The sequence below is a fragment of the Halichoerus grypus genome, chromosome 2 (assembly GCF_964656455.1).
Source record: "Halichoerus grypus chromosome 2, mHalGry1.hap1.1, whole genome shotgun sequence".
In the NCBI taxonomy this organism is placed as follows: domain Eukaryota; kingdom Metazoa; phylum Chordata; class Mammalia; order Carnivora; family Phocidae; genus Halichoerus; species Halichoerus grypus.
Genome location: NC_135713.1, coordinates 95,448,042 through 95,473,012, shown reverse-complemented (window position 1 = coordinate 95,473,012; position 24,971 = coordinate 95,448,042). Strand labels below are relative to the sequence as shown.

The following is a 24,971-nucleotide window of genomic DNA, read 5'->3' as shown; positions in this document are numbered from 1 at the left end:
GGGGTGGGGCAGGGCCACCTTGATGAAGTCATACAGAGTATCTACCTATTTGCCGTGGCTTCCACCTTGGCCTGTGGTTCCCCAGAAAGACTCTTCTAATTCTCACAAAAGTGATGGAGAGCTGGTATTGGCTCTAGGCATCTGCCGTCCCAGATTAATTGTCCCAAAATGTAGTTATGGTTACAGTGCTCTCTATTTGATTGTTCCTTGTTCTCATCTGCAATTAAGAACAGACTCCTCTCTCTAAGCACATTCTGACTTCGCTCCAGTTGCATCCCTCCTTGTGTGTCACGCTTCCGTCAAGCTGGATGTGAACACACTGTGTACATGCTGGCCTGTCTACTGTGCGTGCTCCTCTCGCCACTGGGAATGGGGTGCCTGTCACCTCTCCGGGCACACTGCTGGAGCTGCCTACCACAGATGATGCTTCCGCAGATTATTTCCATGCTTCTCCCCACGCCAGCTAATGCCATCTCTCCTGACATCAGCGTGATGTGGTTAAAGGAACATAGATAGCATCGGGGCCAAAAATATTGGAGTCTGACTGTTGACAGCCTTTTCTTCATCTCTAAAGCGTAGAAACCCCTACCTCTGCATCAGAAGTCTGTTAGAAAGGTGCTGTTCCTGGTCTGCCCATAGCCACTAGTGCAGAGTGCTCTGAGAGGCGTGGAGGGACAGGACTTGGACCTCTCTGTGAGGGTGAACTGCAGAGTGTTTTCTATAGCTGATGCCTTAGTCCTGGAGACTAATGTTCACATGGAAAAGGCTTTGCAGCTCTTTTGGGTTACTCCTAAAAAGCTCTTTCCTTTGGCTACTGTTTGTTCATCTCTAAAGAAACGATGGGCGATGATGAGGATTTTCCTGTGTTCATCCTTAAGCTTTCTCATTTTATTCCCCCTGGATCATTTAGATGTTAAGCATGTGAAATGCCCATAAGGATTTTGCCCTTGCTTACAGAATGGTCTCTGTCCCGAAGCGACACTCAGGAGTGCAAGTTGACATTTTGTTATTGTTATTCAATATTATTGTTTATGTATTACTAGTGTAACAGAGTGTTTCTTAGGCTTATAAATTTTGGTAAGGTAAAAATCTCAGACGTGACCGTTAGCCACTTTCAGGCCTGAATCTGGTGACACCTTATTCAGCCACAGATAAAAGGTATCACTACCACTTTCTATTTTGAATGTTTTTCTCTCTCAAACTACCCTCTATAGAAGGCACCGAGTGCTACCTTAAAGCATGCAGAATTTTGACAAAATCGGTCACAACCAGGAAAACAGTTTTAAACTTAATGTGATGTTACTTTTTCTAACCTCTGCTGTTAGCAATCCAAAGGTGCTATTCAGAAGTCAAAATGCATGATGAATAAGTATGCACATAGAAGTTGGCCTTTATTTCCCTGGTGTAATGCAAAAGCAAACTAAACTCTTGACTTTCTCTACTTGGGGCTAGAACAGCTTGTGTTAGCTTATGTTTGTAACATTGGTTCTGTGATTTTTAAATGGGAAAAATGACTTTTGAGAAATGGGTTTCTTAGTACCATATCAAGATGGATAATTTTCATCCCTAAAATTTCCCCAAACAAGACAAGTAATTGAAGTGGCTGATCAAGCTCTCTTTGCCAGAGGGTTGTGCATAGTGAGGAGGGTCAAGGGTCAGAAATGAGGGGCAAGAATGCTATAGCAGTGAGCGGACACAGAGGGAGGTTTTTGAGTAGCTGCTGTGAAGCCTGAGGAGAAATGGACAGGTGAGGAAGGATTTTACTCATGTCCTACATCTTCGAGAAAACATACGTTGAAGATCTGTGTTACTCAGCAAGGTTTCTGGAACTGCATTTGTATTTTATTTGATTCCTCACTGGGCATATTAGGCCTCAAGGTAACGCAGCTGGGTTAAGGTTACAGGGGTAAAGGGCTCTAAAGCTCAGATTTTGGAAGGAACAAGAAAAATTATAAAAAGTGGGGCACCTGGGTGGCTCAGTCGTTAAGCGTCTGCCTTCGGCTCAGGTCACGATCCCAGGGTCCTGGGATCGAGCCCCACATTGGGCTCTCTGCTCGGCGGGAAGCCTGCTTCTCCCTCTCCCACTCCCCCTACTTGTGTTCCCTCTCTCACTCTGTCTGTCAAATAAATAAATAAAATTAAAAAAAAAAAAAAAAGAACCCTTGATGCAAAGGTTGAGAACCATGATGGTTCTAAATTTTACCACATAAAAGTTATCTGAAGCCTGAGCAGAGCCAAAACATGCAAAGGGAAGGAAAATAAGAAACTGAAGGGGAAAAAGTGATTTCACAGAGTTGAGAACTTAAGGGGTTTTTTTTTTTTTCCCTTTTTCCTTGAGTTAGATATGAGGTTGGATTTTGAAGCAGTTTCATTAAACAGCATTTGTTCATAAAGTATCATAAAGAAAAAACACCATTAATATAAGTGAACTTGCTATGTGTTCACAAAGTTGCGCTAGACAATTTTATGTGCCTTTCTACTCTTAATCTCATAACATCTACTTTTGGCCACGTGCCAAATTTAAGATGCATGAGATGAACAAAGAATGAATGTCTCTGATAAGTATGATTGTTTTCTCTTCCACAGTTACACAAATACACTACTCACCTTTAAACTGGAAGCCTTATCCCAAGGGCAAAATAACTTAAGCTGGAATGAAATTCAGAATTGTATCAATATGGTTAATATTGAAATTCAAGAAGAAAATGACCGTAAGTATAAAACACTTTCCTTCTCTTAGTATAATGAGAGAATAAGGTGTCTGCACCACTTAGTTCCCTAGATTAGGGCTGCAAATTTTTGCTCATGGAGTTTATGAGAGCACACTCCCCTGATAGGCATGCATATATTTATATATAAATTTTATGCCTATAATACTGCACCAACATATACATACATTACAAAACATACACAAAAAGACATAAAAGGATAGAATGAAAATGCGTAAATAGAAGTCCTCATGTTTTCTTATTTATTCATACTTCAGAGATGACTACTCTAAATAACTCAGCTTTTTAGGCACTCAACTTTATTTTGACCTTTCATTTGGGCATTTTTTTAAAAATAAAACATATGTTGCTACCCTAGGGAAAAATTGGAATGCAAGTCTTTAGGATCACAAATCATGTGGATTCACTGTGTATCTAGAAATTATGAGCTACCTGCAGGAATGTGGACAATCCCAGGAGGATATGCCCTGAAACATGCTTTCTTGAATGTCACCTTACCTCCTTATCTTGCTTACAAAAACCGAGTGAAGAATGGGGAGCTCTATAACTCAGCAATCAGTGTAGTCACTGCTTTTCTGTAGCATGAACTGTCAAATTCAAGTGTAGAGCGGTCTTTTCCATCATAAAAACAAACAGCACCATCATCTTTGGCTTTGTCTGAGCTGTTCGATTTGTTGGCAACATTTGGATTAAGATGGCTGATGTCACTGACCTCCCCTCTGTTCTCCAGCTTTCCCTTATTTTTCTAACTTGTCCTAAGTTTGCTCACAGAGTAAACAGATACTTCTCTCACAAGCTTAGGCTATTCTAGTGTGTTTTGGTGAGGTCTTAGTTCTGGTCTTCGAAGGCAGAACCTGACTTTGGGATAGTAAAATCACTCTTGATGTAAAACATACAACTTTGTTACTTGATTGCATTTGCATAATTTTCTTTTCTTTCTTGACTGTTTCCTGTGAGCCCTGTGCCCAACATCAAGGCAGGGTTTGTTTTGTTGTTGTTGTTGTTAAACATCTCACTCAAAGTCCCTAATAGATAACAAGTGTTCAGATATGCTGCCCTGACATCCAATTCACAGATGTACCACTGTTCCACTGATCCCTGGACAGTTTCTTCATTGTATCCTTTTTAAGTTCTTTAAATCTTCAGTTCCTCTACTCTGACCACACAGCTTGCTGCTGCCTCTGCATGTCCTTGGAGGGAGGCATTGCAGGAATCCCTGTGATCGGATGCTTTGCACACAGCCCACTTAGCTCTTTTCCAACACATTGCCTTGGCTGGTGGTTCTTGCCAGATGTTAGTCAAGAGGGAAGCACTAATTTGAGCAGATGTTCAATATCATCTGGTCTGGGGGCCTGTTACAAGGCTCAGACCCCCAGCCCCTTGCCCTCCTGCCCTGCTACTTGACCCTTAGCTGCACACTCTTGAGTTACCTGCACCGGTGGTTTGGGTGCTTTGGCTAATGCAACTCAAGGGTAGGACTCCTCTGTTTGGGTAAACAAAACAAAGAATCAGGTGCCATCTTTCTTTTCTAACTTGTCCCTAGTTCTTTCTGACAATACTCTGTCCAAGTCTGCTTTGGTGATTTCTATGTTCTGCTAATATGGCAAAGGTGTGTTAGTTCTCAGTGCTAAATGGTTGTATTTTTACTCTCAATCTTTTTTTTTTTTCCTTTAAGATTTATTTGAGAGAGTGAGAGTGTGAGCAGGGAGAGGGTCAAGGGAGAAGGAGAATCTCATGCAGACTCCCTGCTGAGCGTGGAGCCCCACGTGGGGCTCAGTCTCACAAACCTGAGATTGTGAGGAGCTGAAACCAAGAGTCGGACGCTTAACCAACTGAGCCACCCAGGCTTCCTTTTACTCTCATTCTTAACATTGATTAAAAAGCTGGGTGAAGGATGCCATTTTGTCCCAGACTATCAAATAGAGCCTTTACTTTTTTTCAGGAAAAGAAAAACAAGTAATGTTTGTATAACTTAAAAAAAAAAGAATTTTTTTTTTGTAGGTGGATATTATTTCTAAGCAACAATATCTTTGGACTGATAAGGCATTATCTCTCTAGGCAACTGCACTACTGCTCTTTTCCATGGCTGTATCACATAGCCACTATCATATTTCTTCTGATAATCATGTTATGAAGGGCATATGCCATAACCACAACAGTTATTTCAGAGACTTCCTTATCATATTTCCTTTCTAGAATTGCTAGAATTCAGTGCAGAATATTTAATACTCTGTGCTTTGGTTTGTTTAGTTATGTCAAAATGAGGTATTTTCAAAGTTCTTGAAGTATTGAGTTTGATATCCTATGTTTAGGTAATTTCTTTAAAAGCTAAATAAAATAATATGCCATTATGAACTGGCATGAATTGCACAATATAGTAATTAAATCATCTGAAAGAGCTAAGGATTTTTCATGGACATCTTGAAAGTGCATTATCCTTCCCATCCCACCCCTGCCACACATTTCAAGGTCTAATCTTGTGTCTGAATTGTGATGTGGATAAGGATATGCAGCTAATGGGACGTGATAAATGTGGAAGGAGAGTTTAATGGAGAAGCTGCTAAATACATTTCCTCAGACTTGGATGCTCTGCTGATTTCTTACTGGAAAGTTTACTTTTCCCAGTAGAGCCATAGAGGAGCTTCATTTTAACTATGTAGCATAGACAAGGTAGTTTTCTTTCTTTGAATTTTTGCTTCAATTTGGTAGGTACCCTTCTTTGTAGGTTACCTCATCTGATGTCTTAAATATACAATCTGTAAGAGAATGCCCACTCTTTCATTTGACGAGAACGTCATAGTCTTGTATATGTTTTAAAAAATTGGGTCATGCATCTATATACTGCCTACGAGAGATTCATTTTAGACCTAAAGACACCTGCACTTTTGAGGACATGGAGAACCATTTATCATGCTAATAGACATAAAAAGAAAGCCAGAGTAGCCATACTTATATCAGACAAACTAGATTTTAAATCAAAACTGTAACAAGAGATGAAGAAGGGCACTGTATCATAATAAAGGGGTCTATCCAACAAGAAGATCTAACAATCATAAATATTTATGCCCCCAGCATGGGAGCACCCAAATATATAAGTCAATAACAAACATAAAGAAACACATTGATAATAATATAATAATAGTAGGGGGCTTTAACATCCCACTTATAACAATGGACAGATTGCCTAAACAGGAAATCAATAAGGAAACAATGGCTTTGAGTGACACACTGGACCATATGGACTTAACAGATATATTCAGAATATTTCATCCTTAACCAGCAGAATACACATTTTTTGAGTGCACGTGGAATATTTTCCAGACTAGATCACATACTGGGTCACAAATCAGGCCTCAACAAATACAAAAAATTGAGATCATACCATGCTTATTTTCTGACCACAATGCTATGAAACTTGAAGTCAACCACAAGAAAAACTTTGAAAGACCACAAATACATGGAGGTTAAAGAACATCCTACTAAAGAATGAATGGGCTAACCAAGAAATTAAAGAAGAAATAACAAATACATGGAAGAAATGAAAATGAAAACACGACAGTCCAAAACTTTTGGGATGCAGCAAAAGCAGTCTTTAGAGGGAAATAGATAGCAATACAGACCTACCTCAGGAAGCAAGGAAAATCTCAGATACACAACCTAACCTAACAAACTAGATTTTAAATCAAAACTGTAACAAGAGATGAAGAAGGGCACTGTATCATAATAAAGGGGTCTATCCAACAAGAAGATCTAACAAGGAGCTAGAAACGAATAGTAAATGAAGCCTGAAGCCTAAAGCCTAAGGGAACTAATAAAGAGCAGAAGTACATGATGTAGAAACAAACCAAAAAAACAGTAGGACAGATCAATAAAACTAGGAGCTGGTTCTTTGAAAGAATTAATGAAATTGATAAACCCCTAGCCAGACGTACCAAAAAGAAAGAGAAGGGACCCAAATAAATCATGAATGAGAAAGGAGAGATCACAACCAACACCACAAAAACACAAACAGTTGTAAAGGAATATTATGAAAAATTGTATGCCAACAAATTGGGCAATCTGGAAGAAATGGATAAATTCCTAGAAACAACTAAACTACCAAAACTGAAATTGTGAGAAATAGAAAATTGGAACAAACCCATAACCAGCAAAAAAATTGAATCCGTTATCAAAAATCGCCCAACAGGAGCACCTGGGTGGCTCAGTTGGTTACACATCTGACTCTTGATTTTGACTCAGGTCATGATCTCAGGGTCATGGGATTGAGCTCCTCATTGGGCTCCACACTGGGCAAGAAGCCTGCTTGGGATTCTCTCTCTCTCTTCCCAACCTTCTGCCCTGCCCTACTTGCACACTCTCTCTCAAACAAAACAAAAACAAAAACAAAAAAACTCAAGTGAAAGTCCAGGGCCAGATGGCTTTCCACGGGAATTCTACCAAACATTTAAAGAGTTAATACGTATTCTTCTCAAACTGTTCCAAAAAAATAGAATTAGAAGGAAAATTTCCAGACTCATCCTACAAGGCCAGCATTACCTTGATTCCGAAACCAAAGACCCCACTAAAAAGGAGAAGTACAGGCCAATATCCATGTTCATCCGGGTGAATCTTCTCAACAAGGTACTAGCAAATCAAACCCAACAGTACATAAAAATAATAATTCACCACAATCAAGTTGGATTTATTCCTGGGTTGCAAGAGTGGTTCAGTATTCACAAATCTATCAACGGGATACATCACATTAATAAAAGAAAGGGTGAGAACCATATGATCCTCTCAATAGATGCAGAAAAAGCATTTGACAATTACAGCATCCTTTCTTGATTAAAATTCTTCACAGCGTAGGGATAGAGGGAACATACCTCAATATCATAAAAGCTATATGTGGAAGACCCACAGCTAAAATCATCCTCAATGGGGAAAAGTGAGTAAAGTCTCATGATACAAAATTATTGTACAGAAATCTGTTGCACTTCTATATACCAATAATGAAGCAGCAGAAAGAGAAATCAAGGAATCAATTCCATTTACAATTGCACCAAAAACCATAAGATACCCAGAAGTAAACCTAACCAAAGAGGTAAAAGATCTGTACTCTAAAAATTGTAAAACAGTTATGAAAGAAATTGAAGATGACATGAAGAAATAGAAAAAAATTCCAAATAGAAAAAATTCATGAATTGGAAGAACAAATACTGTTAAAATGTCTGTACTACCCAAAGCGGTCTACACATTTAATGCAATCCTTATCAAAATACCACCAGCATTTTTCACAAATCTAGAACAAACAATCCTGAAATTTGTATGGAACCATAAAAGACCCCAAATAGCCAAAACAATCTTGAAAAAGAAAAGCAAAGCTGGAGGCATCACATTTCTCGATTTCAAGCTATATTACAAAGCTGTAATCATCAAGATAGTATGGTACTGGCACAAAAACAGACACATTGATCAGTGGAACAGAAAAGAAAACCCAGAAATGGACCCACAACTATGTGGTCAACTAATCTTTAACAAGGCAGGAAAGAATATCCCGTGGAATAAAGACACTCTCTTCAACAAATGGTGTTGGTAAAACTGGACAGCAACATGCAGAAGAATGGAACTGGACCACTTTCTTACACCACACACAAAAATAAATTCAAAATGGAGGAAAGACCAAATCTGAGACAATTTGAGACAGAAAACCATCAAAATCCAGAGGAGAACACAGTCAACAACCTCTTTGACATCAGCTGTCGCAGCTTTTTACTAGACATGTCTCCCAAGGCAAGAGAAACAAAAGCAAAAATGAACTATTGGGACCTCATCAAGATAAAAAGCTTCTGCACAGTAAAGGAAACAACCAACAAAACTAAAAGGCAATGTATGGAATGGGGGAAGATATTTGCAAATGACCTATCTGACAAAGGGTTAGTGTCTAAAATCTAAAGAACTTAACAAGCTCAACATCCAAAAAAACCCAAAAAATCCAGTCAAGAAATGGGCAGAAGACATGAATAGACATTTTTCCAAAGAAGACATACAAATGGCTGACAGACACATGAAAAGATGCTCAACCTCACTCATCATCAGGCAAATACAAATCAAAACTGTAATGAGATACCACCTCACACCTGTCAGAATGGCTAAAATTAACACAGGAAACAACAAATGTTGGTGAGGATGCAGAGAAAGGGGAACCATGTTATACTGCTGGTGGGAATGTGAGCTGGTACAGCCACTGTGGAAAACAGTATGGAACTTCCTCAAAAAGTTTAAAAATAGAAATACCTTATGACCCAGCAATTGCACTACTAGGTATTTACCCAAAGAATACAAAAATACTGATTCAAAGGGGCACATGCATCCCGATGTTTATAACAGCATTATCAGCAATAGCCAAATAATAGAAAGAGCCCAAATGTCTATCTCCTGATAAATGGATAAAGAAGATGTGGTGTGTATATATATGTATATATATGTATATATACATAAAATGGAATATTACTCAGCCATCAGAAAGAATGAAGTCTTGCCATTTGCAACAGCATGGATGGAATTAGAGTGTACTATGCTAAGCAAGCTAAGTCTGTCAGAGAAAGACAAATACCATATGATTTCACTCATATGTGGAATTTAAGAAACAAAACAGATGAACATATGGGAAAAAGGTAAAGAATAAAAGGAGAGAGGAAAACAAGCCATAAGAGACTCTTTTTTTTTTTTTTAAGATTTTATTTATTTATTTGACAGAGAAAACACAAGCAGGGGGAGTGGGAGAGGGAGAAGCAGGCTTCCCGCGGAGTAGGGAGCCTGATGTGGGGCTCGATCCCAGGACCCTGGGATCATGACCTGAGCCGAAGGCAGACGCTTAACAAATGAGCCATCCAAGCGCCCCACCATAAGAGACTCTTAATGATAGAGAACAAACTAAGGGTTGATGGAGGGAGATGGGTGAGGCATGGATTAAATGGGTGATGGGTATTAAGGAGGGCACTTGTTATGATGAGCACTGGGTGTTATATGTAAGTGATGAATCACTAAATTCTACTCCTGAAACCAGTATTACACTATATATTAACTAACTAAAGTTTAAATAAAAACTTGAAACACTAAAAAAAAAAAAAAGTTGAACAAATAAAGAGCTCCGTTTTGGATGTGTTGTTGTTGTGGGAGACATCTTATGTAAGCAATAGACATTCTAATTCCTCTGTTCTACTTCTTGTATCTTATGTTTTGATTTTGGTCACAGTAATTGAGTCTCTTTTTTTCTAAAAGCCATCTTTTATTTACATTTTTTATGCAGATGACTTAGCAAATTCCTAAGGATATAGTTAGTGCTTAATAAATGTTGAATAATGTTCTCAAAAATAAACCTCTTTTCCCCTCAAAAAAATAGAGAAGTGGGTCATGGACTAAGGCTCAGCAGTGGGATTTTCCCTTTTCTTATAAACAGAGGAAGTGATACAGATGTGCCAGGGTGCTTCTGGGTAGGTCTTTCAGCTCCTGTGAGGTCATTTACTATGACCTCAGCAGCTTGTATTCTTAGAAACGTAACAAACAAAAACTTAAACAAGTGATTTCAATCAAGTCAGCTGGAATGCACTCATTCCCAGGTGATTGGCCATTAGGAACACACATTCTCTTTCTCAGACATAGTTCTGTTAATTTTTGAATGGGGTGTTTAAAAGTATTTAGAACAGTCTACCAAAGGGATTTCATGTCCAGGGAATGACATGAAGTATTCTATGTTCTCCAGGTTATAACTCCTACAGGGTAAAATGATAATACCTTATATATATGGATAGTACTTACTTTCCTGAATTCTTCCAGTGTTTTGATATAATGTAACTTGCATTTTAGAGAAGTGTTTTTGCTTATTCTTCAAATATATTTAAGTGTTATAATCTGGAATAATTTCTGGGCATTTTAAATTGTCCCTTTCCTTCTACAGATAAATCTTTTCATTCTTAGCAAGGTAGTATTTATGGGTCATCTCTTCAGGAGATATTTAGCTAAATATTTAACTTGAGCGTCAGAACAAAGATAGTTCTTAAAAATTACAGTACTTACTTTGTTTCATAGCATGTCACGTTTGTAAAGTGACTTGTGATTATGTTTGAAAAGTAGCTAACAAAATGACAGTAGTTTGGCTCTAAGAATGTTTATTTTGTAAGCACTGCTTGTTAATGTGTAGTTTCTTTACTAGTTCTTATCCGTCAGCACTAACCTGGGAAGCAAAAGCCCCCTGTTAGTGTGTGTATGTGTGTGTGTATGTATGTGCATGGATTTTTTTTATCAGTACATTACTGTTAATGTATTTTGTCTTCCTTATGATTTTCTTAGCATTTTCTTTTCCCTAGCTTATAAGAATACATATGTAATACATAAAAACATACAAGATACTTGTTAGTTGACTATGTTATCGGTAAGGCTTCTAGTCCATAGTAAGCTATTAGCAGTTAAATTTGGGGAGAGTCAAAAGTAATACATGGATTTCTGACTGCATGAGGGGTTGATGCTCCTAACCCCCACACTGTTCAAGGGTCAAACGTATATAAGTATATTCATGCATATACATATATACGCTGTAGTATTTTATGACTGGCTGATAGTTTATTTTTAATAATTAGATGGTGCTAAGAGGGGGCCTCCAAATAGATATCCTTTGCTAGAGTTGTAAAAACTTGTCAAATTCCATAGCTTGGCTTCTGTATTTTTCATTCCTGTACCCCTAGGAATTGTAGCTGTAGGACACATCACAACTGTACCATTTCCTCTTTCTACCAGCAATGTATGAGAGTTCCAATTTCACCACATCCTCACAACACTTGCTATTGTCTTTTCTATTATAGCTGTCCTAATTGGTATAAAGTGGTATCTCATTGTGATTTGAATTGCATTTTCCTAACAGCTAATATGAATATCTTTTCATGTGATTATTAGCCATTTGTATATCTTTTTTCAAGAAGTGTGTGTTCAAGGCCTTTATCCATTTTAAATTGGCTTTTTATTTCATTGCCCTGTTATAAGAATTCCTTATATTTAGGATACACATATATAAGGTATACAAGTCTTCATCAGATACAGAGCTTGCAAGTATTTTCTCCCAATCTTTAGATTATCTTCACCTTCTTTGGTGTCTTTTGAAGCACAGAAGTTTCCATTTTTACAACATCCCATGTATTTATCTTTTTCTTCAGTTGTGTTTCTGGTGTCACAGCTAAACTTATTGCCTAACCCAAGGCCGCAAAGATTTACTCCTGTGTTTTCTTCTAAGTGTTACATAGTTTAAGCTTCTACACTTAAGTCTGTGACCCATTTGGGGTTATTTTTTGTGTATGATGTGATGTAGGGAGTCCAACTTCACTCTTAGGCATCTGATGTCCAGCTGTCCCAGTGCCGTTTGTTATAAAGACTTTGACCTATTGAGTTGTCTTGGCACTCTTGTCAAAAATCAATTGACCATAAATGTAAGGGTTTATTTCTGAACTCTAAATTCTTTTCCATTGATCTGTACATCTGTCCTTACGTCAGTACTGTGCGGTATTGATTAACTGTAGCTTTGTAGTAAGTTTTCAGAATGAGAAGAGAACTCCAGTTTTGTTGTTTTTCAAGATTGCATTGGTTATTCTTGGCCCCTTGCATTTACATAGTAATTTTAGATTCAGCTTGACAATTTCTGTTTGAAAGAAGAAGGCAGCTGGGATTTTGAAGGGATTACACTGAATCTATAAAGCAGTTTGAGGAGTATTTCCATCTTAACAGTATTAACTCTTCAGATCCACGAACATGGGATGAGTTTTCAATTTATTTAGGTCATCTTTAATTTTTTTACATGGTGTTTCATAGTTTTCAGTGAACATGTCCCGTGCTTCTTTTGTTAAATTTATTCCTGTTTTCTTTAAGTAATTATAGTGTATTTGTGATTGGAACCTATTCCAGATGGAATTTTCTCCTCCATTTCATTTTCAGATTGTACAATGTGAGTGTGGAGAAATACACTTGATTTTCCTACATTGATCTTGTAGCCTGCAGCCGTGGCGTGCTTGTTTATTAGCTCTTACAGTTTGGGGAGGGGGAGGGGCCCATCCCCCTTTCTAACTAAATCTTTGTCATAAGTGATTCTAGAGAACTTATAATGGACTGTGACTTAAGAAGAAAACTTTTTTCCCCCTAGGAATTGTGGCTGTAGGACACATCAATGAAGCTATTGATGAAGGGAATCCTTTGAAAACTTTAGATACTCTGCTGTTACCGACTGCTAAGATTAAAAATGTAGACCCAGACTGCGCCCAGCACTACCAGGATGTTTTATACCATGCTAAATCACAGAAACTCATGGTGAGTCTCAGTAGGTTTGTTGCTTTTAAATTTACAGAGTGGCTTGGGGAGGGGGGCTGAGAGGGAGGATTTGCTTTACTCGTTTTTCCTAAAACTTATGAGCTGCTTGTCCCAGCAATTGCCTGTGGATCAAAATGGAAATAATAGGGTTCTTTTTATTTTTGTGTCAAACATGAGGAGGAAGGTGGCTCCAGAGCTAATTACTACTTCTACTTTAACTAAAAACTCATTGGTGGTTAAGTTCTTGTTCAGAGTCCAAGTCATTGGATATTGACTGAGCACATACTGTGTGCTTAGTACCGTGTGTAGCATCCGGTAGGGGGGGAGATGATACCAGGAACACATGACATTTGAAGTTCTCTGTCCTTATCCTTAAGATGCTTAGAAACTGAGACAGTGGGCATTCTCATATAGAATAGTTACATAATAGTGAGAGAAGTATATGTCAAAACAAGTCCTGCACAGAGTGATGCAGGGACAGGGGATTGTTGAAGACGAGAGACCTAAGAGGAGTGGTCGTGGAGACAGAACAGGAGCTGCACCTGAAAGGGAAGGAGGAGCTGGTTAGGCGGGTGGAAAGCAGGAGGGTGCAGGGAGGGAACACAGGGCCAGGAGGGTGTGAGCATGGTTTGTTCTCCGCACAGGAGGAGACCGACCTGGCTACAGTCCCCTTAAAGAGCAGAGGGTTTTTTCCTCGCTACAGAGCTTATACTGATCGTGGGAGGAATTCCACAGACGCTAGCCCCTCTTGGAAGGGTACTAAGTGGCGAAGTTTATGACCTCATCCCTGAGAGTGGTAGTGATGCTACCTGGGACCTGTTCGTAGCTGCCATGTCCCCAGGTGCAAACCAAACCCCAAAGGGTGGATGTTTCCTCTGTATAGGTCTTCACAACCCAGAAACTGCCTCATCCAAAACAGGAAAAACATCTTTGACTAGAGCAAACATTAATTGAGCACCCGCTGTTTGCCACGCATGGTACTAAGTACTTGTATGCATACCATCTCATATAATCATTATAATCCATAACAGCCATATGAATGAAATCTCTTTATTATCATCTTATAGATAATGGAACTTAGACTAAGTCATTTGTCCAAAGCTATCCAAAAAGTAATTAGTTCTGCAACCATGACCTGGTCTGTCTGATTCAGAAACATATATTGTTCTGCATTAAGGCAGATGGAAGAAGATATTTATTGAAGCACTGTAATAGCAAAAGACCCAAAACAACATAAATATCCATCAAGAGCGGGTCAGTTAAGTAAATTGCAGAATATCCATATAGTGAAATAACTCTGTGGTCATTAAAAAGAATGAGTGCATCTATATTGGACAATCTTCAGTATGTATATCGTTAAATAAAAAAACGTGTTTCCACATGCCTCAAAATGGAATACACACCAATTGTAAGCATATGCTTGTATGTGCATAAAATATTTATAGAAGGAAACATCTTCTGGAAGGTGAACTAGAAAGCTGGTGTAGATGGGAGACACTTTTTTTTTTTTTTTAAGATTTTATTTTTAAGTTATCTCTACACCCAATGTGGAGCTCGAACTCGCAACCCTGAGATCAAGATTTGCATGCTGTACCAACTAAGCTAGCCAGGTGGCCTGGGAGACTTCTTTCTTATTCTGTTGTTGTGCTGTTTGGGTTTCATTTTTTACAGAGTGAATGTATTACATGCTGAATGTTTCTAAACTTAAAAAGCAAAACAAAAAATAGTGTAAAGAACTCACAGAGGGCTGTTTCCCCCTGTAACTTAGTTTCTGGAATAAGACCTACTGGCCCAGTCAAAGTGTTCCCTTCAAAGCAGCTAACTTCAATACAAGTTATTAGAAATATTTTGTCATAATGTAGTCTTGAGCAGCATTCAGAAGTGTTGCCTCTGGCAAAGAGAATTGAGTGGTGAGGGGAGAAGAAAAAATATTTTTCAGCATTTTAAATTTTGTACCATATACTACCTATACAAAAATAGTTTTAATAAATAAAATTTAAAGTGTCTATGTTTATATGGATGTATGTGTATTTATATATACACACGTATAATCATATACATGTGCGTGGGCGCGCGCATGCACACACACACACATCCTAGTCACCCCACACTACTGAACTGGCTCCTTACAGGTGAAGAAAAATATCCCCCAATGTGGGGACTTCTGAGATGTTGGGCTTCTGACAGGGATGGCCGTAACGTTGCCTTACCCCCTGGGTGTTAAGGATGCCGTCAGTAAATCATCCTCATTTGACCCTCCCAGCAGCTGGGGGGCTGGGCCCCCTCTCCCCTGATGTGAGGGAACGTGAATGTTAAATCGCAGGCCAGGGAATAGAACGGTGAGACTGAAACTCAAGCCTTGGGTCCCCACATCCCAGGGAGGGCAGAATGGGTCTCCTCCGTCTGCTGTCCCCACGGATGGAGCCATGGTCGTGGCACAAGCCACACTTGCCAGCATTGGAAGATAAAGTTACTTGCTTTGGAGACAGACAGGCACCGCTCCAGGATTGGCTTTGTCACAGAATAACCAGAGATTTTAGTCAAGTCCCTCAAACTCTTTGTGCTTCCTTTTCCACATGTGTCAAATGGGTGTAGTAGAGCCTGTCTTAAAGGATTATGGTAAGGGTCAAACGGTGATATACAGATGTGATAATACATCTTTGTATGTTCATATATTTCTATTTCTACATATCGACATATAGTTATATCCAATTGCATTAATTATGAATATAGCAAATGTTACTGTGGGCCCTGACGGGTTGCCACACAGGTAAGGGCTGAGCGATGACTGTGTCACAAGGTCCTTACTAGACACACAGATTGCTGCACCCACAAACCACACTTGGGATCTTCTGGGTACAGAATAGAGATAGACCCACAGCCCACATGAGGTTTGTCCTTGAAGTGAACTTGACTCCTCACACCTTTCATAGGCAGGCTGTGGAAGTCCCCTCCAGAGCTTTCCAATCTAATGGCTTTAGGTCAAGAGGGAATGTCACAGGACCTCGCTAGAACACTCAGAAGCCTTTGCTGAGTGTCCACGCTTTGCCAGCTCTCTCTCAGGCTTGCTTCCTAAGTCTAAGAGCAGTAGCTTTAGTAGTGGAAATAGAGCATTAAATATGAGCCTAAGGATCTGGGTTCTAGCTCAGGCATTAAACCACTTTTGGCCTATAAAATTAGGAGCTTGAACTGTATTGGCAAAAGCTAACACGTTGAAAACATTACCACTCCAAGCAATGAATCTGATTTGGTTAAATGGCCATTTTTTAAACACTATTTTCTTTCTCTGCCCATTTGTTTTGAAACTTGGTTTTTCTCAGCCTGTTCTTTCCCTGGAAAAAATCTGATTCTGTTATTTATTTGGTGAGGTCTCTATGTGTGTTTTCTAATCTCTGCTATTTTGTTACCTAGAAATTCCAGTTTTTGATGGAGGTTATTCTGTGCATTGCCTTCCCAAGGTCTGGCCTTGGAAAATAATAGAAAAAAAATTATATTACTAGTATTGTCAGTATAAAGTAAAGTTTGTGTGAAAGTATACAGCTGTTAATGATCACAATGGATAGCGTCTGCATGGAACTTGTGGCCAGCTTTATAAAAGATTGAGAACATTGATGTAAGTTGGTGAGAATTCTTGATCCTTGTTAATAATATTTCAAGTGTAACCTTGCCTGGGCACCAAATTTCTTTTGTCTCATGGAGAAAGGCTGGGTAATAGGCATGTTAGCACATACTTAGCAGAAAAGACGTTTTCTATGTCTCTTCACTAGAGGCAGTGAATTGTGAGCTATTTTAAAATTAAAGGCTTTCCTTGAGAACTTAGGAATTAGACCCCCCAAAAAAGTTTGGTTTTGCTACATGTATATTTACTACATAAGAGTTGTGTGCTTTTAACAAGTGAATATTGGCTGCATTTTTCTCCCCTAGGTAAAACTGTATTCCACGTGGTGACTTTATTTGCAGAAACCAATTCCTTTCATTGAAGTTTTTGTCATCTTAAAACTTACTATAGGTTTCTTTTTCTTTAAAAAAAAAAAGTGTTTTTTTTTTAATTTTAAGTAATTTCTATACCCACCATATCTTTACACCCAACATAAGACTCAAACTCACAATCCAGAGATCAAGAGTCTCATGCTCTACCAACTGAGAGCCAGCCAGGTGCCCACAAGTTTCTTTCTCTTGCTTGCTTTAGTGTTTAACTGATTTTTATTCTTCATGTAACCACATACCTACTATAAAAGATCATCATGTGTGGGGTTTTTGTAGGTTTTTTTTTTTTTAACTAAATCCAATGAAATAGGAAAGTCTGAACAATAAAACAATTCTTTTAAGATATTTTATTGTTTTGATAGTCACTACAAAGTATATGGTCTATGCACATTCCCATGGACTTGAACATTTATGTCAGCAATCCTTCATATCCTTAACCACTAATATCCCATCTCCTATCTAATCCCTAAACTAAGAGAAATGTCATTGACTTATAGGAATATACTGGGCATTTATAACAAAATATTTCCCCATTAAAAACTACATATAAGGAAAAAAATATTGGAGATGTTATTTTAAACTTCTAAATGACCTCATGAGTGTGTTCTAGTTTAGCTTTTTTTTCTTTTTTTTTTTACATGCCCAACCAAAAATGATGTCTGATGTTGTACAGGGAACCTTGCCTTCTCAGTAAGAATTGAATGGGCTTTCATGATGCTTAGATGCTTTGGGATTTTATTCATTCACTCAGCAGCATGATATACAAAGCATGAATCTGGGCCCCACAGAGAAGACTTGGACCCTGAGAAGACTTGGATCTACAAGAAGCTAAAGAAGGGAGAGGATGAGCCCCTTCTTTACGTGGTACTTAATTAAGTGTTAATGAAATTAATATTTGTATGTAAAGGAACTACATATAAGTGTCAGAATAAAAATACAAGAAAGGGAGATGAGAAAAATGAACTTCTAGCTTGACAATCAGAAGAATGGTCCATTGAAGACTTTAAGAGATGGAAAGAATTAAGGCAGACATGTTAAAAACAGCTTTATAGTTAAGAGGCAAGAGCAAAGAGTGGAGAAATCAAGATTACAACAAAGCAAGAAGCTTGGCCATTGCCTACTTGGCAGGCAAGGTTTATTGGGAAGTAGAGTTGAAATGTTAGCCCTGAATGGCAAGCTAGAGATTTCTAGTTTATTCCAAAGCAGTGGACAGTCAGTGGCAGTTTTTGAACTGGGGGTTTTGAGTGATGTGCTCAATCTGCTATCTGAGGAAGAGTACTCTGGTGGTGGCCGGTGAAATGGAGGATAGGCTGGCAGTGAGGAGAATGGCAAGAAGGCAAAGGTTGGACTAGGGTAATGGACCCTAGTGATAAAAATAACTCAGAGTGAGCTGACGAGGTAGCCACCAGCATGAGAGTGGAGGGAGGCAAAAGAATTAAAAATGATGCCAGATAGTGAAAACGGAGATCTTAGCTTCTCCCTGTACTTCATTGTGTCCCACCTCCTCCGCCGAGACACCTAGAGCAGAAACCTCATAGAAGCGGGGAAGATGGAGATGTAAAGAGCTTGAAGTACCAGTCAGGCAAGTGTGTCAGTTGCCCTAAAGAAAATGGTGATGTCTTTGCTCCTGCAGTGACATTCTTAAAACCCTGAAAAAGTAGTAAAGTAAAAAAGTGCTCTTGTAATATTTTATTCTGAAGCAGTATTTCTTAGGAACTCAAAAATGGAGCGACAGGATAGAACTCCTTGCACTAGGCATATGTTATCCTAAGAATGTATGTTTTCACAGATAGCCTTCCTTATTCTCTAAGATGATTTCACCATCGTAAGGTAAACAGTGGAGTGATCTATGATTTTTGACATGAGAAAATAAAGGAGTGGATCTAGGCAACTATTTAGGCTCCCAAGGCACAAAGCTATGAGATAGATAAAATATAAGCCATCAGTGTTGTTGTAGTAGTAGTTGGCATGGTGAATAATAAGTATAATATTGCTTGGAGCAAAGCAAATGGTAAAAATCACAACAATGAGGAGACTCGCCTTAACATAGCACAACCATCTGTCATCATACATATTAAGCCTCCGAATGATGGCTGTGTAGCAGTAGATAATGACCACAAAGGGAATTAAGAATCCAAAGAATGCCAAGGAGATGAAGTAGTAGAGTTGGAAGGGAGACGAGGACTCGCATGTGTTGTGGACATCATGGCAGGTGGTGATGTCCTGCTGGACAAGATAATACTCCTGCTCCAGGATGAGAAATGGCAGCATGTATAAGAAAACCATTGCCCACACCAATCCACAGGTTTTGAAGGCATAGGTCCGCTTGGGCAGCGCTCGGTAAGTAAAAGGATGAACGATGGCTAGGTAGCGGCTGATACTAATGCAGGCGAGGAGCAGAATGGAGCAGTACATATTGCCATAGAAGATGGCTGTGGTGGCCCGGCACATGACCTCTCCAAATACCCAGTTGTTCCCATTGAGGTGGTAAGCTATCTTAAAGGGCAGCGTGACACAGAAAAGAAAGTCTGCAATGGCCAGGCTGGTGTAGAAGATGGTCATACAGATAGATCTGGTCCTGAAGAAGAGCATCCACAGGGTCACCGCATTGGCTGGCATACCTACTGCAAACACCAGGATGTAGATGGCAGGTATCAGTTTGGTACTTAAGGAGCTGCTCAGGTAACCCATGGTAGAATTATTCACGTGAAGATTTGAAACACTTTCTTCAGGGCACTTAATTTTTACAGTTGTGGTAGTTCCTGTCCAGCCTTCTATGGCAGAAAGGGGGAAGTCTTCAAAAGAACTGAAGGGGTCCCCACGGAAGGTCTTAATAGGTAAGGTTGGTTCTGCCAAGGTGCGTACATCATTTTCCATGCCTGTAATTGAGAAGAAGTATTAACGTGGATCATTGCTGAGCCCATGGCTAAGGTTCAGGAGACAATAAAACTAAAAGCCTTAGGCTACATAATTTCTGTAGTTGTAGAATTGAGGATCATTTTTATTGTCAAAAATCACTATAAATCAGGTAATCAACAGGAATGCATTTGGTATATATCATATGCCCCAGCACTGTGCTCACCCATGCAGGAACAAAAATGAGATGGCAACTCCCTGCATGTAGAAAGTTTATAATACTGCTGGGGAAAACAGTAATAGCATATCAGACCTCTACAGGCCAAAGTCATGTTGACTCTAAATCATATAGGCATCCAGACAGTAGTTAACAGATTTAAGTGTTTGAGCAGAATGTCAGGAAAAAGATGAACATGAACAAAGATGAGCAAGGTTCATGGAGAGATGGAAATTAATAGATGAGTAAGAATCTGGATGGTGAAATATGGACAGAGGCATAGTGTGGGCTGGTATGGGATGTGGGAATGTCAGATAAGTTAATTCAGCAAATGTTTATTGCATATTTATATGCCAGTGATAGAGTTTTAAACTCTATGTCAGACTAGTGGAGAAGATGCACAAAAACTTGTCCTCTTACGCTCACAAGGTGCATCTGAGAGATGAAAGAGTAGGTTCCAGCCAAATCTCTGAAGGGCCTCTTACCTATACTAAGAAATGACGTGCCCATTCTTAGATGCTGGGGTTATGCACATACAAAATTGTGGACAGAGGCATGGCCACTGTGGCAGACAGCATGATGGGCCCCCAAGATTCCACCTGCTAATGCCGGGAACTGTTGAATATGTTATTTTATATGGCAAAAGGGACTTTGCAGATGTGATTTAGGATCTTCAGATGGCATCAGTGTCCTGGATTGGCTAAGTGGGCCAAATGTAATCCTAAGACTCCTTATAAGAGGGAGGCAAGAGAGTCAATGCCAGATATTTAAAGATGCTGTGCTGCTGGCTTTGAGGATGAAAGGGTGAGCCATAAACCAAGGAATGCAAGTGATCTCTAGAAACTGAAAAAAGCAAGACAACAGGTTCTCCCCTAGAGTGTCCGGAATGAACACAGCCTTGCTGACACCTGGACTTCAGGACTTGTGACCTCCAGAAATATAATCTGTATTGTTTTAAGCCACTCAGTTTGAGGTAATTTGTTCCAGCAGCAATAGCATGCTAATATAACCCTGATTTGACTTATATTTAAGATGACTTTGGTGACAGTGTAGAGAACAGACTGAAAAGGTAAGAAATTAGAGGCAAGGGGGACTGATTTGGAGGCTACTGTAGTCATTCAAACTCAAGGCGGACAGTAATGGATTAGAGCAATGGCAGTAGAATGACGAAGATGAACACTTGAGACTGATGGCACCTCCAAGGACTTGGCATCCAGTTGGCTCTGGTGGCAATGAGGGAGAGGCAGGAGGCAGGTTTCTCCTCTAGATGATGTTGGCCAAGAAGATGGGACAAGGGACAAGAGGAGAGGAAACAAAGGAAGAAAAGATGGAAATAGAGAATATAGTCAGTGATCTCATAACATTGTATGGTGACAAATGGTAATCACACCACACAATGTGTAGAATTGTTGAATCGCTAAGTTGTGTACTTGAAACTAATGACACAAAAAATTCCATTTATGAAAATTGGAAATGGAACAAAAAGGAATAGAGACACAACAACTACATACTATAAATGTTGGGCATTGGTTGGCAGGCTGATTTTAATAATCCTAACTTATGCAAGAGCAATTTCAAAAATACACTAGACCTTAATACTCAAACCAATTTCTCATTATATAATTTTTCCATAAATTAATCTTGGAGATGTACAGAAAGTAGATTCTGTGAAATTTCTAAGATGGACTTTCATGCTGATTTCAAACCTCATATTAATTTAAAATACCGTTGCTCTGCCAATTACATCTTTTCCCATGACCTCTGGATTCCTACATGTTGAATACTTGGAGTTAGTGATTAATAACCTGGTTCTCATTCAAAGCCAGTTTCTCTTCTTGCTGTAATCTCTAGCAGTTCACCCCCAGGTGAAATTGAAGCCTCCCTCGTAACCTTGAGATTGCACAAACTGAATTCAGTGTGTAAGACAGAAAGTGTTGCCTGAACAAGTAGGGACAGGGAGGTGTTCAGGTGTCATTTACGGGAGAAGAGATTAATGAAAAAGAAAGAAAAATCTGGGAAGTGTTCTGTACCTGTGTTTGGATGTGAACTCTGAAGGTGTGTTGCATGATGCTTGAGTTCAGCCACACAAATCGTTCTCAATTTTGCATTTTGGAAAATGCTTAAATTTGATATCACCCATAGAGAAGTGCCTTGGGAAGTAGGCACAAAGCTGGAAGACGGTGGATGAAGAACATGGTGTACAAGCTGTTTCCTCTCAAGATCTGATAAGAGCTGTTTGAAATGAAGTGTTTGTCAGTTTGCAGAAAATTCCTGTGGTTAAGCAAGACATGGTGCCTAAAAACAGGGTAAACAGTGACTTTGTGAAAAAGTCTTGATTCCTTTTTCCATGAGAATTCCAGATCTGGTTCAACTTAAATAAGTCTTATTCCTTGGAGTCTGGTATGCCTTCAGAATAGTACTCATTGTTAAATTTTACATATTTTTTAAAAATTTCGATGAATTCTTTTTTTTTTAATGTTTTATTTATTTATTTGAGAGAGAGAGAATGAGAGAGAGAGAGCACATGAGAGTGGAGAGGGTCAGAGGGAGAAGCAGACTCCCTGCAGAGCAGGGATTCCCAATGTGGGACTCGATCCCGGGACTCCAGGATCATGACCTGAGCCGAAGGCAGACGCTTAACCAACTGAGCCACCCAGGCGCCCCTCGATGAATTCTTAATACAGTCTTCCATTTGGCAGAATGTTTCTGAAATGTTTTTAACTTGGGGAAAGTTCTGAGAAAAGGACTGATCCAAGGGGACCAGATTTCAGCCTCTAAACAATCGGTTCTTCGCTCACGTTTCTCCCCCCACCCCATGGAAGAAAGCAGATGCACTGCCTTTTCCTTTGTCACCTTTAAATGCCCCCTGTTCGCCTCTGTGAAACCCCACCAGCATCTTGAAGGAACCCCCTTCACAAACCGCTTTTCTTTTGCTTTTCTGCTGTATTCGCGTTCATCCACACCCAGAAAGAACAGTCAGTTGTCCTTTTCATGAATCACACATGTGCTATTGCTCTGAGTGGGTTCTCTTGGGACTGTCCTACAACCACCTTGGCAACTGAAGCAACGTTCCTTTATGGAGACTTGGTTTTGCTGCATTTCTGTTTATTCTACTTCATCGCTGCCCCTCACCCCAGCTCTCCCACTCTCCCACTCCTAACAATGTTGGCAGGAGAATGACCTAACAGTAAAAAAAAAAAGTTGTGGATCCAGATCTATTGCAAACTGGTTTATTTTGGAGTAAGCAGGAGGTGACAGGCTAACATTGTGTTGAGTGAAATAGGAAACACATTAAGAGTTGCATAATAGTATCTGGGAGATCTCATTTCTCAAACTATAAAAAATCATGTGAACGTAGGGAAAACTCCGTGATACAAGAAAAAGTCAAAAAAGGTATTTCATTAAGAAACACTAACTTGTTAGCATTACTTATTGAAAGACCACTCTTTCTTTCTGGGAATATCCTTGTTTCCCACCATTTGTGCTTCAAGAGAATGTATAAACTTGGGATTTTTTTAAATTTCTTGAAAGTGTACTATTTTTGTTGATTCAGAGGAAATTCTTAGAAAGTCAGAATCTTCTCACAAAGAAATTTGATTCTTCATTTTAGAGATCTAAAATCTTGACCACGCCACAAATTTTTAAATCTCAGCAGAGAACATTAGTTTTTGGCAAGGGTTGAATAGAGTGAACAGACCATAGCTATTCACCTCTATGATGCTACCTTTTAATAACAAACACAAAGCTCTGCCTTTTGGGTTGCAGACTGTGTGAAATGCAAAGAAAATTGGATGCAGTTCATTCTTGCTACGCAAACCAGCACCCCCAACATGCCCCATGAGAAAAGAGCTTACCGCTTTGACAAAAAGTGGGCGACAGAAGCATTACTCCAGCAGCAAAGATGAGGGCTTTCATCTTGGTGACCTGAGTTCTGTTTCCCAGATGTTATTAAATGTATAGAACTAGGGAGCACAGTTCCACCTCAGTTTCATGTGTTAACAGCAAATGGAAACCTTGTTCTCTCCTTAAGAGTGTGCTGTCCTGGGCTCCGCAGACTGGGAAACTTGCCCAGGTCCTCTGGACGGAAAGGGTGTGACAGTGCTCATGCTGCAGTGCGCATGACTCAGGCTGAGCCTCTGAGCACATTACTTTATCCCCAGAGAAAATCATTTAACTCTTACCCACCCCTAATAATCCGTTCAGAGTAGATGCTGTAATTCCCAACCATTATACTTCTGTGCATGGAAAGAATGTAGGTAACATACAGTCCTTTCCAGAAGTAAGCTGACAGTAGATGTTGAGTAGCAGTCAGTTTTGAGACTGTCACATATCTCAATTTTATCCATTTATAAAAAACACACTTCCAGAGTGTAATTTCTACTCAGTAATTGAGCTGTCAGAATTTATCCTTTCCTTATCCTCCCAGCTCTTTCAAATCGTAATTCTTAAACTCTTTACATAATTATAAATGAAATGAATTATGGAAAACAAGCATTTTTTAGGAAGTTAAATGTCAGAGCTTGATTACTTTGAAAATTCTCCATCAGTGTCACATTGGTCTGAATTTGTCATCACTCCTTGGCCAGACTTGGTTTTACGGTGTTTTGTTTTGCCGTAACTCAACATACTTGTTGGTTAAACTGAAATCATGATACAACATTGAAACACAGAGAACTCTGTTTATTCCATGGTTGTTGGTGAGCAGGTCTATAATAAGCTTCTTTTTTTAATTGTGGCAAAATAAGTGTAACATGCAATTGACCATCTTAATCATTATTAAGTGTACAACTCAATAGTATTTAGTATGATCACATTGTTGCACAACATATAAGCTTTTGTGAGTAGTTATTTCCTGG

The 24,971-nt window shown here is 39.2% G+C and overlaps 2 protein-coding genes across 5 annotated transcripts in view; one reads left to right on the top strand and one right to left on the bottom strand.

Annotated features, from left to right (window-relative positions):
• Nucleotides 1-24,971, top strand: part of IQGAP2 (IQ motif containing GTPase activating protein 2) — a 287,293-nt gene that overhangs the window by 183,263 nt on the left and 79,059 nt on the right. For all 3 annotated transcript variants that reach the window (XM_078067166.1, XM_078067167.1, XM_078067165.1), the window contains exons 12-13: nucleotides 2,587-2,711; nucleotides 12,892-13,055. In XM_078067166.1, coding sequence (XP_077923292.1) covers nucleotides 2,587-2,711; nucleotides 12,892-13,055 — 289 coding nt within the window. The remainder of the gene's footprint in view (nucleotides 1-2,586; nucleotides 2,712-12,891; nucleotides 13,056-24,971) is intronic.
• On the bottom strand, nucleotides 17,375-24,183 carry F2RL2 (coagulation factor II thrombin receptor like 2). Of its 2 annotated transcripts, XM_078067168.1 has the most exons (3): nucleotides 23,970-24,023; nucleotides 22,146-22,347; nucleotides 17,375-19,921 (listed from the first exon to the last, which is right to left on the bottom strand). In XM_078067168.1, exon 3 carries the CDS (start codon nucleotides 19,917-19,919, stop codon nucleotides 18,849-18,851), a length of 1,071 nt encoding a protein of 356 aa, XP_077923294.1. In that variant the 5' UTR covers nucleotides 19,920-19,921; nucleotides 22,146-22,347; nucleotides 23,970-24,023; the 3' UTR covers nucleotides 17,375-18,848. The 2 variants fall into 2 exon arrangements, with proteins under 2 accessions (XP_077923294.1, XP_035928147.1); XM_036072254.2 differs by lacking the exon at nucleotides 22,146-22,347 and having other exon boundaries at nucleotides 23,970-24,183.